At 39.5% G+C, this 16,901-nt stretch overlaps 1 protein-coding gene across 1 annotated transcript in view; it reads right to left on the bottom strand.

Annotated features, from left to right (window-relative positions):
* The window catches only part of TTN (titin), a 267,443-nt gene that overhangs the window by 50,028 nt on the left and 200,514 nt on the right, over positions 1–16,901 (bottom strand). Inside the window, exons 246-274 of the mRNA XM_011359980.1 lie at positions 16,606–16,887; positions 16,210–16,509; positions 15,814–16,116; positions 15,413–15,721; positions 15,016–15,297; positions 14,601–14,900; positions 14,221–14,514; positions 11,160–14,126; positions 10,533–10,853; positions 10,148–10,432; positions 9,753–10,052; positions 9,140–9,442; positions 8,407–8,682; positions 8,005–8,304; positions 7,610–7,912; positions 7,112–7,411; positions 6,344–6,631; positions 5,695–5,991; positions 5,304–5,606; positions 4,897–5,202; positions 3,859–4,146; positions 3,477–3,767; positions 3,099–3,386; positions 2,344–2,931; positions 2,148–2,252; positions 1,479–1,676; positions 1,093–1,389; positions 417–1,004; positions 24–326 (exon numbers count right to left, since the gene is read on the bottom strand). Of these exons, the coding sequence (XP_011358282.1) occupies positions 24–326; positions 417–1,004; positions 1,093–1,389; positions 1,479–1,676; positions 2,148–2,252; positions 2,344–2,931; positions 3,099–3,386; positions 3,477–3,767; positions 3,859–4,146; positions 4,897–5,202; positions 5,304–5,606; positions 5,695–5,991; positions 6,344–6,631; positions 7,112–7,411; positions 7,610–7,912; positions 8,005–8,304; positions 8,407–8,682; positions 9,140–9,442; positions 9,753–10,052; positions 10,148–10,432; positions 10,533–10,853; positions 11,160–14,126; positions 14,221–14,514; positions 14,601–14,900; positions 15,016–15,297; positions 15,413–15,721; positions 15,814–16,116; positions 16,210–16,509; positions 16,606–16,887 (11,565 nt within the window). The remainder of the gene's footprint in view (positions 1–23; positions 327–416; positions 1,005–1,092; positions 1,390–1,478; positions 1,677–2,147; positions 2,253–2,343; positions 2,932–3,098; positions 3,387–3,476; positions 3,768–3,858; positions 4,147–4,896; positions 5,203–5,303; positions 5,607–5,694; positions 5,992–6,343; positions 6,632–7,111; positions 7,412–7,609; positions 7,913–8,004; positions 8,305–8,406; positions 8,683–9,139; positions 9,443–9,752; positions 10,053–10,147; positions 10,433–10,532; positions 10,854–11,159; positions 14,127–14,220; positions 14,515–14,600; positions 14,901–15,015; positions 15,298–15,412; positions 15,722–15,813; positions 16,117–16,209; positions 16,510–16,605; positions 16,888–16,901) is intronic.

Here is a 16,901-nt window from a genome sequence, read left to right as displayed (position 1 = left end):
TGTTGAAAAAGATAAATACTAACATGCCACATCTTTCATTAGAACAAGATTTGAAGCATCACTAGGTGGGCCAATTCCTGCTCTGTTTTCTGCACTGACACGGAATTCATAGGAGTTTCCTTCTTGCAGTCCTGTTACTTTGCATCTGAGATCAGAAACGGGCATCTTTGTTGCTCTCACCCATCTCAAGCCTTTCTTTTCTCTCCTTTCTACATGATATCCTGTGATCTCACTGCCACCATCATCAGTTGGCCTTTTCCAACTGACAGTGGCAGTGTTCTTAGTGACATTTGATACTTCCGGTTTTCCAGGAGGGCCAGGGGGACCTGAAAAGGAAGCAAATTTATGAGAAATCCATATTTCCTAAGCTCTGCTGTAAACATTTGCATATCAATTTCCTTACATGCTCTACATACCAAATCTGTCTACCATTTTGACAGGTGCAGACTGTACAGGTTCTCCTTTGCCATATTGATTGACAGCTGAGACTCGGAAGAGGTACTCATTTCCTTGGATAAGTTTGGTTGCCACATGCCTACAAGACTGAATATCTTCAGCAACCACTGTCCACAAGAGTCGGCTAGTTTCTCTCTTCTCAAGAACATAAGACTTAATTGGTGAGCCACCATCTTCCAAGGGAGGTGTCCATGTAAGTGTTGCTTTTTCAGCAGAAACATTACTGATTTCAATGGGACCTGGGGGACCAGGTACATCGAGAACTGTTACCTTCACATGTTCCTCCTTCGTGCCAAAAGGATTGGTAGCAGTGATGGTGTATTCACCAGCATCTTTTCTAGTGGCATACTTGATAGTAAGCACGGAAGATGTTGGGGTGGAAGTTATCTGAATGACATCTGATGGTCTAATGTCTTTTCCTGCCCTGGACCAACTTGATTTTGGAAGGGGTTTGCCAAGAATGCTAATGGCACTCAAAACGATGGTATCTTCTGCTTTGACTGTTAGCCCATCTTTTATTGTGGGATCAAGGACGATGGTTGGTGCCTCTGCAAAGAAAAATAAAACATTTTAATCAGAAAAGGCAGGTGGCTTAATTTGTTCTTTTTATGTGCATAAACATAAAAATGGACCTACCATATTCATCCTTGCAAATAATGGTTCCTGTACTTTCAGATGGAGCACTGATAGCACCTGCTGTGTTCTTTGCTCTAATTCTGAATTCATATTTTCCACCCTCAACAAGGTCAGTTACAGTAAAGGCACAATCTGGGACATTAACATGGTTGGCTTTCATCCAAGATTTAGAGGGTAGATCTCGCTTCTCCACTATGTATCCAGTCAACTTATGACCACCATCGTATTTAGGTTCAGTCCAAATGAGAGTCACTGAATTCCTTGTTACATTAATAACCTCAGGTTTGCCAGGAGGATCTAAAACGAAGGGGAAAAACAGTCAAATGAATACCAATGTTTTTTCATGCACAAAATTCACTAAAGTTTTCCTTTGTATAATTACTTACCTATTGGATCAAGTGCCACAACTGGCTCTGATGGCAGGCTTGGCTTGCCTACTCCTGCTAAATTGATTGCCATAACTCGGAATTCATATTCAAGACCTTCAGTTAATCCTGTCACTCTGAACTCTTTCATCCTAATAGGAGTCTTGTTAGCTCTCTTCCACATAAGGCTATTTCTTTCCTTGAACTCAATATGATATCCTATAAGAGACCCAGTAATTTGTCAATTCAGATAGAAAGTACAAATGTAGCCTGACTTTTAAATATATGTATGTTTTTGCTCAAATAATTTATATATGGAACAAACAGTCATTCTTGCTAGTATCTACCCTTTTATTACCTAGGCATAACGCCGTTTTTTTCTCTTGGAATATGCATATTTGTTGTACCGTCTGTTGAACAGTTTTAACTTACAAAAAATAGATATCACTAAGAAAGCCTTTCTATATTAACTGTTACATAAGAAGTTTTCAATGAAATTAAGCATTAGTTTATTTGATCAGCTTAATTAATGCTTAATGTACTGAATGCTAATGTACTGAAAGGAAATACATTATTGGATTTATATAGATAGTGCTTTAAATCAAGAACACACATTTAACTTGTTTTCAGAAGTAAAGATCTGGAAGAAACATTAGCTTAAAAGCTGTAGGATAAGAGCAAAATAAATACCTGTAATTGGAGAGCCACCTGTTTTCCTGGGGTCAGTCCAAGTTAGGGATACTGAATCATGTCTGACATCCACAATATTAGGAGGTGGGGGAGCATCAGGCACATCTAGGAAAATATATGATAATGCAAAATTTATAATAGTGAACTTACTCAAAACCACATTTTGCTTTATATTTTCTGACTTTGAGACACTTACCAAATGGATGCTTAGCAACAATAGGCTCTGATTTCAAGCCCTCTCCTACACCATATTTATTTTCAGCACTGACCCTGAAGGTGTACTCCATACCCTCATGAAGTCTGGTTACTCTAAAGGTGGTTTTCTGGACAGCTGAGGCACATGTCACCCACTTGTTGTTTACAGAATCTCTCTTCTCTAGGATATAATTGGTGATTTCAGAACCTCCGTCATCCTTTGGAGGACCCCACTTTAAGGTTATGGCTTCTGCTGTGACTTCATCAAATTTGATTGGTCCAGTGGGGATGCCAGGCTTGCCAACAACTTTTATAGAGAGAGTTCCTTCCTTAGTGCCAGCAACGTTCTTCAGTGTGATTGTGTATTTTCCAGCATCAGATTTTTGGCAATCATATACTGCAAGAGTTGTGTTAACTGCAGATGACTCAACACTGACTCTTCTGTCCGTCACTAGAGGATCTTCCCCTTTCTTCCAGGATACTGATGGAGCTGGCTTGCCTTTTATGGGGATCTTAAGACGGAAGTTGCTGTTTTCTTTGGCCAAGTAGCACAAATCAGGTAGATCCTTTAAGTCAAGGTCAGGAGCCACTGTAAAACAGCACAGATAAATTACTGTTATTTTCAAGACAAGGCAATTAACTTTTTCATATTGTTATAATTTTAAAATATTTTTTATATAAACCAGTGAATAGTGCTCAAGAGTGTACTTTTGATGACAATAAAGGGAAAACAAAGATGCATGGCTAAAGGCTTACCAACATCATCCTTTGCCACAACAATGATTTCGCTTGGGGTTCCCTCTCCATTTTCATTCTCAGCACACACTCTGAAGGTATATTCCTTCCCTTCTGTCAAGTCTTTTGTGGAGTACTGTAAGTTTAATGATTTCATAACTCGTTGCCACTTGTTTTCTTCACTCAGGAAATCAACTATATATCCGGTAATTCGACTTCCGCCATCGCTGCGTGGCTTTTTCCAGCCGATGCTACAAGATGACTTAGTTACAGACAACACTTTCAGGTCTACAACTGGTCCAGGGGTTTCTAAAGCAAAGGAGAAATGATAAGTATAAGCCTCAGATAACCAAGTTAAGATGCCACTCAAACTCAGGAGGTAGTAGCTCGTTTGCTCACCGGAAGCTTTGACGGCATCACGTGTTTCACCAGGATCTCCAATGCCGTACTCATTTTCAGCAAACACCCTGAAGAAGTAGGATTTTCCCTCCTCCAAGTTAGATACTCTAAAGCTTGTTTTTGGGCATTCAGTTGCCACTGTAGACCAGGATTTTCTTTCTGCATCACGTTTTTCTACCACATAGTTTATGATAGGGCTTCCGCCATCAATAATGGGAGGATCCCAGGTAATATAAGCAGAATCTTTGGATATTTCCTTAACAGTCACATTGACAGGTGGCCCAGGGGTATCTGGATAAATGGTAAATAAGAAATAAATATGTAAAAAATACATAGGACTCCATTTTTAACATCTGTACATATTTTCTTCAGACAGACTTACCCAGCACTTTCACTACAATGGCATATTCCTTTTTACCACAGCTATTCTCCAGAGTCAAGATATATTTTCCTGCATCATATTTGTTCACGTTTTCACAGCGCAAGAAAGTGTCAAAGTCAGTTGACTTTATTTCCAGTCCAATCCTTTCTCTCAGATTGACATTTGGTTTAGACCAAGTTATCTTTGGAGGTGGACGTCCTTTTACTGGTACATATAGTCTCAATGTAACTCCAGCACGTAATATGAGTGTCTTCCTCAAATCAGCATCAAGTTCTCCCTCAGGTGGAACTGTTTAGTTTTGGAGTAAGGAAAGCGAAAGTAATAATTTAATGGTCAAACATATCTCCAAGGACTGAACTTAATACTCCTAAAATATGTTTCTTTTCCATAACCGATTTCTTATTCTTTAAAAAAATCCTTAATATAATCCTCAAAATTTTTGTCAACTATTTTGATACTCTGTAGCAACTGCTGACCTTTCTATTTTCCAATATCTTATAGGCTAAACCAAGTTTTTCCTGGGGGAGCCGTACAGAAGAAATGGTGAAAAGGGAAATTAAGATGATGAGCTACCAATTCCATACTTATGGACAGGGTGACTTAGAAGAGAAAATAAAAACCATAAGAACGATAAATAGCTCACTACTTAGTTAAAAAAATCTCTTTGCTCTCAGAATAAAATTCCTGGATTCCACATTCTTTTGAAGATGTGAAATTCTCATGTAAGTATGAAAAGCTTTTCAAAACCACAAATCACTTTGCATTCCATTTGGCCTGTTATATAATACCGTAAAGTACCAACCTAGCTCTCCAAAAATGTTCTCTTAGAGTTACCAACTCTAAAGCTTGTAAATAAATAGATAGATAGATAGATAGATAGATAGATAGATAGATAGATAGATAGATAGATAAATAAATAAGTAAATAAATAAATAAATAAATAAATAAATCAATCAATCAATCTACGTAAGGGAGTTTCACCATGCCCTCTTACAATATGACTGACAAGAAAAGCTGTATTTCTTTGGTGATACTTACTTAAGATGTCCTTGGGACAGTGGTTCTCTGGCACATCACTGGGGTCACTGTATCCAATCTTATTAACGGCATACACGCGGAACTGATATTCTGTGTTTTCCATCAGGCCAGTAACTTCAAAGCGGGTTTTCTGTAGCTTCTCTGGTAAGTTGCACCTCACCCAGTTAACAGAGTCAGCTCGTTTTACTTCAACAAGGTAACCGATGATAGGGCTACCACCGTCATAGGCTGGCTTGCCCCAAGATATACTCACAGAGCTACGGGTTGTATCATATACTTTAGGAAAAGCTGGTGGGCCAGGAGGATCTGAGGGTAAATAATACAAGAAAATTTTCATTAAAACCACATTCCTGGTTGTTCAATGTTGATTATAACACAGGACATGGGACTCTTTCATGCAAACTTACATTGAGGGTCCCGGGCATAAGCAGCTTTGGATGCATCACTGGGTTTGCCCGGTCCAGCCTTATTTATAGCTGTAACCCGAAACTCGTATTCGGTGCCTTCTTGGAGACCTGTGGCTTTTATAGTTCTTTCTATAACAGGTTTTCTGTTGACCTTAGTCCAGTTAACTGCCTGGGTTTCCCGCTTTTCAACCAAATAGCCAGTGATGGGTGAACCACCATCATCTGCTGGTGGTTTCCAGCTTACTGTCATATGATCTCTGGTTATGTTGCTAATAACAGGAGGATCACAGCGTCCGGGTGGGTCTGCAGAGATTGATTGAAAAGTTTATATCTTAATCTAAAAAGTAATATTTAAAAAATAAAATGAAAAACCACAAGAAAATGTTCCTACCATATGGGTTTTTAGCAATTGCTGGTTCAGTAAAGATTGGATCACCCACTCCGTATTTGTTTTCAGCACAAATTCGGAACTGATACTCGTGGCCCTCTATAAGTTTCTCCACACTGCAGCTGGTGATGGGCACAGTAGCAGAGACTTGCGCCCAGTTGGGTCTGCTCGTTTCACGTTTGTCAACAATATAATTGGTGATTTCTGAGCCTCCATCTTCAAGAGGAGGTTCCCAAGAAAGCATTGCACGATCTGAATACATTTTGTTAATTTTAACAGATGCTGGAGGACCTGGTTTATCTGAAAGAACAAGAAAGAAAAGTGAAGTCACTGACTAACACATGTGAAATGGGAGATGAGTAGAGTGGAGGTCTGGAAACCTGGGATGCGGTCTTTATGTTGTCATTAACTTCCTTGGAAATCACTTAATTTTTCAGAAGCTTAATTTCCTCACATGTAAAAATATGTAACTGAAATATGTACTCTTCAATGATCTTTTCAGCTCTAAAATGCTATTGTTTTGTGATGAGAATAATTGCGTGATTACGAAATATACACCAGGATGTGTATCTTTCTCACACGTTATTTTGTAAATTCTATTACATCACATTAACCAAAATAAAATGAGATTGTAATTAAGCACTTCAGTTACCTAGCACTTTAAGTTTAATGGTGGCTGATTTGGAACCACTTGAGTTTTCGGCAGTAATGGTATAGTCTCCTGAGTCCTTTCGCTTCACACTGAACAGCTCCAGGGTACACAGGTTCCGTTTTGTGGCCATTTTTATGCCTTCTGCTGGTTTTAGCAGTGTGCCATCTTTCTTCCAAGAGATTGTTGGTGTTGGTTTACCAAAAACAGTAGCATCCAAGCAAACATTCGTTCCAGCTTTCACGGTAAGCAAAGATTTCATAGCCAAGCTCAGGTCTATCCTGGGTGGAACTGGAAAAAAATAAAAAAAATATTTAATATAGGCAAAGCTATATTATATAACTATTATTAATAAAAGTGAGAAGTTCACATGCTCTGTCTCTTTCAAGATGGGATTTTTTAAAGTAACATATTCATTATAAAAGAAATACAGGTTTAATGTAGAATTCTGATAATCAAAATATAAAGAAAAAAGTAAAGATCACCTATCATTCCAATGCCCTCAAATTCTCACTGTTAACATTGTGGTGCATTTCTTTGTCATCTTTCTGTGTAAGTGTATGGTTGAAATTATATGGTCCTCACAGTTTTGTATCCTTCTTTTAAGATTAATATGTTATGAAGATTCTCCATAATCATAATTTTTAGTGTCTGTATACAAAGTACCTATCATTTTACTTGTCCTTTTCTCCATAGGTTTAGGTTTGTTTTTTTATTAGGAGAAATATGAGTGCCATCCACCTTTGCCTATATTATTCAACAGAATCTTACCATTTTCTGCAAGAATGGTCACTGGATCAGAAGGTTCAGAAGGCTGGCTAATGTTTATTGCAGTCTTGGCAATTGCTCTAAATTGATATTGAGCATTCTCTTCTAAGCCAGTAGCTGTATACTCTTCCTGGGGAATCTGGTGAGGGGTAGTATTGCACCGTACCCATTTATCACCAGGAAGTTTGCAAGCTTCTACGAAATAGCCAATAATTTTGCTGCCTCCATCATGCTTTGGACGAGCCCAAATGAGGGATACAGTACTCTTGGAAACATCAATAACTTCAGGCTTTCCAGGAGGATCTAAAACCAAAAGAGGTAGTCTCAGTATTTATCTTAATAGCAGAAGTTTTAAATTTCCATATTTTACATTATTACCCAGAACATATTCTTGAATGGAAGTAGTAATCTTCAGAGACTCCAAGACTTAAATGTGCCCTCCTAATATTAAAAAAAAAAAACACCCCAAAACCAAAAAACCACAAAAATAAAAAAACTCACCAACTGGCATTCTTGCAGTTACATATTCTGTTGGTTTGCTGGGTGGGCTGGATCCAGCTTTGTTTAAGGCATAGATTCTGAATGAATACTCAAGACCTTCTACAAGGCCAGCACAAGGATATTCAGTTGATCGGACAGGAGTATCATTAGCTTTCACCCAGAGCAAACTGTTTCTTTCTTTGCGTTCGATCAGATAACCAGTAATGGGGCTGCCTCCATCGCTGTCTGGTCTGTCCCATGCCACAAATATGCAGTCTTTGTTGACTTTAGTGACTCGTGCATTCTTTGGTTCACTAGGAACATCTGGAGATAAAGACAAGAGAAATGTCCATTTCTACCTTAAGAAACAGACTAGAAAGAATACATAATTTTTTTTCTTTCTGAAAGAAACATACCAAATGGGAACTTAGCCAGCATCTTTGGAGATGTGAGAGGCTCTGAAATGCCAAATCGATTTTCAGCACGGACCCGGAAGATATATTCCTGGCCTGGGATCAGTTTTCCAATTCTGCAGGAAGTTTTTGTCACTGAAGCTAGAGCTGTCACCCAATCACCTCGGCTTACATCACACTTCTCCACTATGTAATTGGTGATGTTACTGCCTCCATCCTCCAGAGGGATGTGCCATGACAGGGAGCAAGCATCGGCGTCTATGTCAGAAATGTCAAACGGAGGCTGAGGGGGTCCAGGAGCATCTGCGCGAACCAACAGGAAAGAAACATAAGAAGAGGGATTTGATGGGAAAAATATTTCCGATCTTTATAATTAGATGGCCATTTGTCTAATGTGTAACCTACCCATGACGATAACTTTGGTTTTCTGAGTGTCTGTCCCAGAACTGTTTTCTGCAGTGAGGCTATAGTAACCACTGTCTTTCCTAGTAACATCTTTTATGATCAGAATTGAAGAACTGTCTGCTCTGTGCACTGCCAGATGACTAGATGTGACAACTTCATCTTCTCCTTTTTTCCATTTACAGATCGGATGAGGCTTTCCATACACATGGGCTTCAATCCGGAGTTTCTTGCCAGCTTTAATAGTAATTTGCTCTGGCATAAGGATCTTTGGTGGCACTAAAAGGAAAATGAAAATACATTAATTTCGTGGGGAGTGTGATTTCCTCTGGTGGGGAACTATACCAGTGTTTTTCAAATTGTGGGTTGCAACCCATTGGTGGGTTCAAATTAACGTTTGCATTACAACTAGTATTTTTTTAAATAAAAGAATGACATTGAATGAAATAGAAAATATAAGTCCAGCATACAGAATAAAGATAGATGTTGCTTCAAGAAACTTTTTTTAGTTATATAAAGATATATAATTATGTGTACTATGTTATGTATATGTATACTGTGTCATGAGTTAATGTTTATTTAGTCTGTGTTGTGGGTCCAAATGTTTCAAAACCACTGCTCTCTACATTATTCAAGTATTTCTGGAACTAGATTCCTCAGAGAGAAATGTCTACATGTTGAAAGCAAATTCTATAAAAGTTTATCACATGATAAAAATGAGACAATGATGACTTACAGAGCTGTTCTTTGGCTTCATACACTCCTTCCGCTTCTCTTGGCAAACTGACTCCAACAGCATTTCTGGCCACTACTCTAAATTTGTATTTCTTTCCTTCCTTTAGGCCAGTGACAATAAGGCTGAGATCTTTTACAACTGAGTACTCTGTCCAGCGATCTGCAGGCTGCTCTTCCTCTCTGTAACTAATGATGTAGCCATCAATTTTAGCACCTCCGTCACGCAGGGGAGGTAACCAGGCTAGTGTAGCACTGTTCTTTGTCATTTCGGTAACTTCTAGTTTCCTTGGGGGATCTGGCTCACCTAGAAGAAAAACATGATTTAGAAAACTGTCCAGGTAACCTAATCAAATCCATTTGTTAATATACTTAAGTGTTTTAGTATGCCACTTGCTTCAAAGTATATGGAAACTGTCATTTGATATGTTGCAAGTAAAAAGTACAAGTTCAGGCTGATCAAAAAAGTCTTTAAGGAGTGAGATAGATATTTATTTGCACTGTTTGGGTTTCTACAAATAAAAGCCCTTTCAGTAGTGGATTAAAATGTTTTGGTATCTTGACCTTGCTAAAGCAGGGGGCTGGAATTAAAAGGAGGAAGAAAGGCTATTACTTACTCAGAGGATCTGATGCAAGCACTGGTTTAGGGACATCTGTTGGAACGCCGGGACCATACTCATTGACAGCAGTTACTCTGAAATAATACTCATTCCCAGGGACAAGATTAGTGACTTGGAAGCTCGTTTTCTTAACTTCTGGGCTAATTGTTGACCACGTCTTTCTCTCTGCCTCACGTTTCTCCACAATATAATGTGTCACTTGACTCCCACCATCATTCTCAGGAGGGGCCCAGGAAATGTGGCATGATGTTTTAGTGACATCCGAAGCTTTTAAATCAGATACAGGTCCAGGAGTGTCTGTAAAGTACCACAAAATCAGACACACATCTCCTCAGCCTCCTTATTAATTAATTCATTTTTGAAGGGGAGGAAGAAGCTTGTTAGTAACCCACCTAAAACTCTGACATTCACGAACACGGCCTTCTCTCCAGCTGGGTTCACAAGCGTCAAAGAATATTTTCCTGAGTCATCACGAGTAGAATTGGGGATGACAAGGAAGGCCATAGTATCGACCAGATCGACTTGTCCTTTTCTGATCACATTATCGATACCCACTCTTCGCCAGGTGACTTTAGGGGCTGGTCGCCCTCTCACTATGGCAAATAGTCGAATAGGGCATCCTGCTCTCACTGTGACCAGTTTTCTCATGCTGGCATCTAAATCAATCTCCGGAGGCTCTGCAAATGACATGAAAGCCATTAGCTGACATTTTAGAACGTGGGGAAATCATATGAGAAGTAAAGTATGAATGAATGAAGTGATAAAATAAGACCTCACCTAGGATTTCTTTAGGTTTAATAGCATCCTTTAGTTCTGCAGGGCGCCCGATGCCAACTTGGTTTTGGGCACACACCCTGAACTCATATTCCTGGTTTTCGTCCAAGCTGGTCGCAGTGAATTCCATGCGCACAAGTTGTGCTGCAGCATTGCACCTTTTCCAGCCTTCATCAGGTGATGTATCTGGTTTTTTTGGTCTCATTTCCACAACATATCCAATTATTGGTGAGCCACCATCATACACTGGTTTTCCCCATCCAAGAGTTATAGAACTTTTGGTCGTATCAACCACTTTGAGATTGGTTGGTGGACCAGGTGGTTCTGAAAATAAGTTATGTAAGAATAAATTTACACGTGGTTAAAGACTTCCAGTGATACTCTAATGTGTAATTTTATATAGTCCATTCTCAATCAAAGATATAGTGTTCAATTTCTCAATTACTGAGTCTTCCTTATTTTCTCTCATAAAATTAGAATCTACCATTGTTTATACATTTTAGGTGATCTGGTAAAAGATCTACTTTGTAAAATATTGGCTAAAGTTTTGATGTTATGGATTTAATTTGTCTAACAACTCTGTGTTTGAGATTAAGAATTGGTATAATATCAGAAAAAGTAAAAACATACCTATGGGGTCTTTTGCCACCACTGGTCTTGATGGCAAAGATGGTTCTCCAATTCCAATTTCATTTTCTGCCTTGACACGGAACTGATATTCATGTCCTGGGAAGAGATTCTGTACTTTCAAACGTCTCTCAGGGATCGCGCTCTTGTTAACAGGGACCCATCGTATTGAATGTTTTTCCTTTTTCTCCAAAAAGTATCCTGTGATGGACTTTCCACCATCGTATTCAGGTGGATTCCAAACCACAGTCATCTCTTCTTTGCTTACTTTAGTGACATCAGGGGGGTCAGGGCGACCAGGTCTATCAAATTTGGTTTTTGCAATGACTGGTTTACTTTCTGTGGGAGGCCCTGTGCCTATTTTATTTTCTGCACGGATTCTGAAAATATATTCATTTCCTTCTATGAGACGTGTTACTGTGGTACCAGGTGTTAAGACAGTGGCAGAATAGGTAGACCAAACCATTCGCTTGCTCTCACATTTTTCTAGAATATAATTTTGGATTTCACAGCCGCCATCATCTTCTGGTGGATCCCAGCGAATAGTACACCTATCACTGGACACATCAGAAATTTTCAGATTTCGTACAGGGCCAGGCTTATCTAAAACATTGACAGTGGCATAGGCCACAAAACTGCCAGCTGTATTAGTTGCTGTAATTACATATTTACCACCATCACTTCGCTTCGCTTTAGTAAGAGAAAATTTAGATGAATCGGCACTGGTATCAATCTTGACCCTTGGTGATCTTGTTAAATCTGTAGCATCTTTGTCCTTGGTCCATGCAACTTCTGGAAATGGTTTGCCTCTAACACCTGCCTCAAGTCTAATGGTCTCTCCTGCCTTGACAGTTAGCACACCACTTAACTTCAGGTCGAGTACTGGTTTCTGTAAATCTTCTTTCACCACAACCTCCTCTGTCTTTACCCAGTCACTTTCCCCACCTTCATTCTTCGTTTGTACTCTGAACTCATAAATCTGGTTTTCAACACATTTGTCAACCATGTAGTGTGTTTCCTTAATGCTTCCTTTATGAACTCTTTCCCAGTCAGCAGAACCCTTCAGCCTCCTCTCAACATGATATGATAGATTTGGGCTGCCACCGTCATAATCAGGCCGCCGCCATTTTAGATAGACAAACGTTTTTCCTTTATCTGCAATATGGAGGTTTTCAGGCTCACCTGGTCTATCAATAGGGTTAATAGCCAGAATTGGAGTTTTTGTTTCAATGGTTGGCCCAACACCTACTTTATTCTCTGCGCAGACTCGGAAATAGTATTCATCATTGGCTAACAGGTTGGCCTTGATTAATCGTCTAGTGACATTCGAAGCGACAATTGACCAGCCTTTCTGGTTTGGTTTGCGATATTCCACTATGAAATTTGTTATCTCTGAGCCACCATTATCTAGTGGGTTTTCCCAAGCAATTGTACAGTTCTCTTTGGTTACATTGCTAACCTTTAAATTCTGGCAAGGCCCAGGTCTGTCAAGGACATTAACGATAGCGGAACCTTGGGCATGTCCACAGCTGTTCTTAGCTGAGATGATATACTTGCCATGATCGGCTCTAACAGCTTCTTTAATTTGTAGCTCCACACGAGGTAGATCATGAATTAGGTCAACTCGCTTTTCTCGGACCAATACTTTGCCTTCTTTAGACCAAGTTATGTCTGGTTCAGGTCTGCCTTTGACTCGGGCAAGAATGCGGATAGTTTGCCCCACTCTAACGGTAATAACATCACGACAAGTAACATCAAGTTCTACTTCTGGAGGATGAAGGATGTCTTTTGCAATCACAGATTCTGCTAGTTCTCTTGGCTCTCCCTCTCCCACAATATTAGCTGCCTTTATACGGAATCTGTACTCATTTCCTTCAATTAGTCCAGGTACCCTGAAGGCACATTGCCTAATGAGTTCATCTTTGTTAATCCTGCTCCACTGGGCTGTATCAGGTTTCTGACATTCCACTACATATCCTAGAATGGGGCTACCACCATCACTGAGAGGCTTTGTCCACACCAAGTCAGCTGATTCTTTGCTCTTGTCTTTCAGTTTAGGATTAATAGGTGGTCCAGGTGGCTTGATGGGCCGGCATGCTTTTATTGGGTCAGAACTTGGGGATGGGTTGCTTAGTCCTGCAAGATTTTCAGCAAAAACTCTAAACTCATATGTATTTCCTTCATAGAGTCCAGTCACTCTAAACTTCAGGTCAGCTATAGGTGTTTTGTTGACCCTCACCCATTTGCCAGTTATTTCTCGACGTTCTACATAGTAACCAGTTATTGGACTGCCACCATCAGATTTCGGCAGAGTCCAGGACACTGTTGCAGCATTTTCAGTGATGTCAGTTACCACTGGTTTTCCAGGAGGAGATGGAGGATTAAATTTATGTTTAGCAACAGTAGGTATGGAGTCAAGGGGAGGACCGACACCCATCTTATTCTCTGCTCTTACTCGGAAAACATATTCACAACCCTTTTGTAGATGTGGGACCTTCAGCTTCATCTTACTGCTCCCTGAAGAGACAACACCCCATGTATCTTTCCTTGTATCTTTTTTCTCAACAATATAATTTATCACAGGGCTTCCTCCATCATCTTTAGGTGGCTTCCATGAGATAGTCATATATTCAGGGGTAACATCCAGAATATCAATAGGACCTGTTGGTGGACCGGGAACATCAAGAACAGTAAGATGTACAGCTACTGTTTTGCTGCCAGCTGCATTGGAAACTGTGATCTGATATTCCCCAGTGTCTCTCCTTAAGCAGTTCTTAATCGTAAGTACTGATGAGAAGTTGTCAGTTTCAACTGTGTAGTGTTCATCTGTTTTAATCTCACTCCCATCGGTTGTCCACTTTGCAGTAGGAACAGGTACACCTCTTATAATGGCAGGGAATCTGACCGTAGTTCCGGCTTTTACCACAAGGCCTTCAACTAACTTCACATCCAGCTCCACAGATGGAGGCACTAGAAAGTAAACATTAGGAAATTAGATTTTTTTTTTTTATGATATGAATAATTTAAAAAAGAAATAAAATAATAATGACAATCTAAAAATTACCTAGTTTTTCTTGACACTCTATTGGGATAGTTGTGTCAGGGAGACCAAGACCCACAATATTTTCGGCTCTTACACGGAATATATAGGTCTTTCCTTGTTGTAGTCCAGTAACAACACACTCTAAGTCTGTCACAGTCTTGAATTTAATCCAGTCTTCAGTGCCTTCTTCTTTATATTCCACCAAATATCCAGTAATTGGAGAGCCACCATCACGATCTGGCTTATTCCAAACAAGGGAGACTTCAGTCTTGTCGACATCTACATGGTGTAGATCCTTGGGTGGCCCGGGGGGATCTTTTTAAAAGAAGAAGTTATGGTCAATAAATACTATTCTCAAAGACAGTCAAACAATACTTTTGCATCCAGAAAAAGCAACTTACGTAGAGGATCCACAGCCTTGATGGGTTTAGGTGTTTCAACAAAAGGACCACGTCCATACTGGTTCTCAGCAGCTACTCGGAAGAGATACTGATTGCCTTCATTAAGATGTTTAGCCCAGTGGCTCTTTTTCTTTGATGTAGTTGAAAGAGGCGACCACTGGGCACTGGCAACATCTCTCCTCTCAACCACATAATTTGTAACAACAGAACCACCATCATCCAGTGGTTCCTTCCAAGTAAGGTAACAAGAATCTTTCCTAATTTCACTGACTTCCAGATCTCGAGGTGGCCCAGGCTTATCTGAAAAGTGTTATACAATGAAGTTATGTAGGTGAATTAATCTCGATAAGAGCTCAAATGTATCACAATTTACTTTTAATTTGTTATTACATTCAAAACATATTAAAATTCTTACCTAATACAAGTACTTTTACTGAGACAGTTTTTGAACCAGCTGGATTCTCCACTGTTAAGGAATAAATTCCACCATCTTCATGGGCAGCATTACGAATTTCAAGTTTGCTACCAACTGGAGTAACATCAATTCTTGCTTTAGTTGGAGCCTCTCTGTCTTCTTTTTTCCAAGTTACTTTTGGGAATGGCACTCCTTTGATGATGGCACTAAGTCTTAGAGTATCACCAACCTTTATGTGTTGTTCTCTTGCCATGTTGGCATCAAGAATCAACTCAGGGGGTTCTAGAATAAAGAGAACAATACTTTCAGATTTGATTTGCTAATGTGTTTTACAAATAAGCATATACAATGAGATGGCTATCTTCCTTGCAAAGGTAGCTGAGAACATTTTACTCACCAAGTCTGTCTTTTACTAGCACTGGCTCAGGAACATGAGCTGGATCTGATTCACCAGCTTCATTGACTGCTATTACTCTGAATTTATAGGTCTGACCATCCCGAAGACCAGTGACTTTATATTTAGTTTCAGGACATGACTCAGGAGTGTGATTGGCTCTTCTCCACTCTTCATCTCCAACTTTCTGGTACTCAACAATATAACCCAGGATCTTGCTCCCACCGTCGTGCCGTGGTGGCTGCCAAGTTAGGTCCACTGAATTACATGTTGTATCTATTGCTTCGGGATTAACAGGTGGACTTGGTTTAGCTACATAATAAAAGGAAAAAAAAAAGAGTTAGACTATACTCCCCCAAAAAGTTGGATAATATGAAAACTAAATGGATGCTTTGATACTATACCAATTGGATCTTTAGCAAAGACTGGTTTTGATGGTGGGCTTGGATCTCCAATACCAATTTCATTTTCTGCAGAAACTCGGAATTCATACTGACACCCTTCTAGAAGATCAGGAACCCTAAATTTAGTGTATGGATGGATTGGATCTTTGGTCACTCTAGCCCATCGTTTAGACATAGTTTCCCTCTTTTCTAGGATGTAGTTTGTGATGGGCTTTCCTCCATCATTTGGCTTATTCCAGGTTACTAATGCAGAGTCTTTGGTAACTTCTGTAACAATTGGCTGCTCAGGTGCATCAGGAACTCCTATAACAAATATTAGCAAAATGTGTTAGAAATTTAATTTTTTATATTAATGATATCAAACCTTGATTCGCTAAAATGAAATGCAATACATACTAAAACGTTCTTTGGCTTTCATAGAATCAGACACCAGAGGATCACTTATTCCATACAGATTTTCAGCATGTATCCGGAAAATATAATCCTTTCCTTCAAGCAGTTTAGTAACTTTGCATGTTGGTTTTGCACTTGCAGATGTCACAGGCATCCAAACGTCTTTGCCCACTTCCTTCTTCTCAATAATATAATTGGTAATTTCACTGCCTCCATCATCTAAAGGTGGCTTCCAAGAGATAACCATGTGATCTTTGGTCACTTCGTCAAAAATAACCGGTCCTACAGGTGGTCCAGGACGATCTGTAGGAAAAAAATCAGAACACAAAAAGTTATTGCCACTTCTGTTTTGGAAAGAACAGAACAGAATAGTTATTCTTCTTGTTAAATAATACTTACCAACAACATTAACTTGACAGAAACCTTTCCTAGAGCCTGTGCTATTCTCCACAACCACAGAGTATTTGCCAGAGTCTGAACGTTTGGCTTTGATCTTCTCTAGAGTAAGTGTTGTCGGAGTGGTTTTTATATGAGTGCGATCATCTTCTAGTATATCAGCTTCATCTTTGAACCAAGTAACCTTAGGCTTTGGTTTGCCTGAGTAACGGCCAGTGAGGGCAAAAGCTTCACCAACTCGAACTGTGAGCTTATCTCTGAAGTCAAGGTCAAGCGTTGGAGGAGCTAAAATTTATAAT

This window comes from Pteropus vampyrus, unplaced genomic scaffold, assembly GCF_000151845.1.
Source record: "Pteropus vampyrus isolate Shadow unplaced genomic scaffold, Pvam_2.0 Scaffold2, whole genome shotgun sequence".
Classification (NCBI taxonomy): domain Eukaryota; kingdom Metazoa; phylum Chordata; class Mammalia; order Chiroptera; family Pteropodidae; genus Pteropus; species Pteropus vampyrus.
The sequence above is the reverse complement of the archived record's forward strand: the minus strand, read 5'-3'. Positions and strand labels throughout refer to the sequence as shown.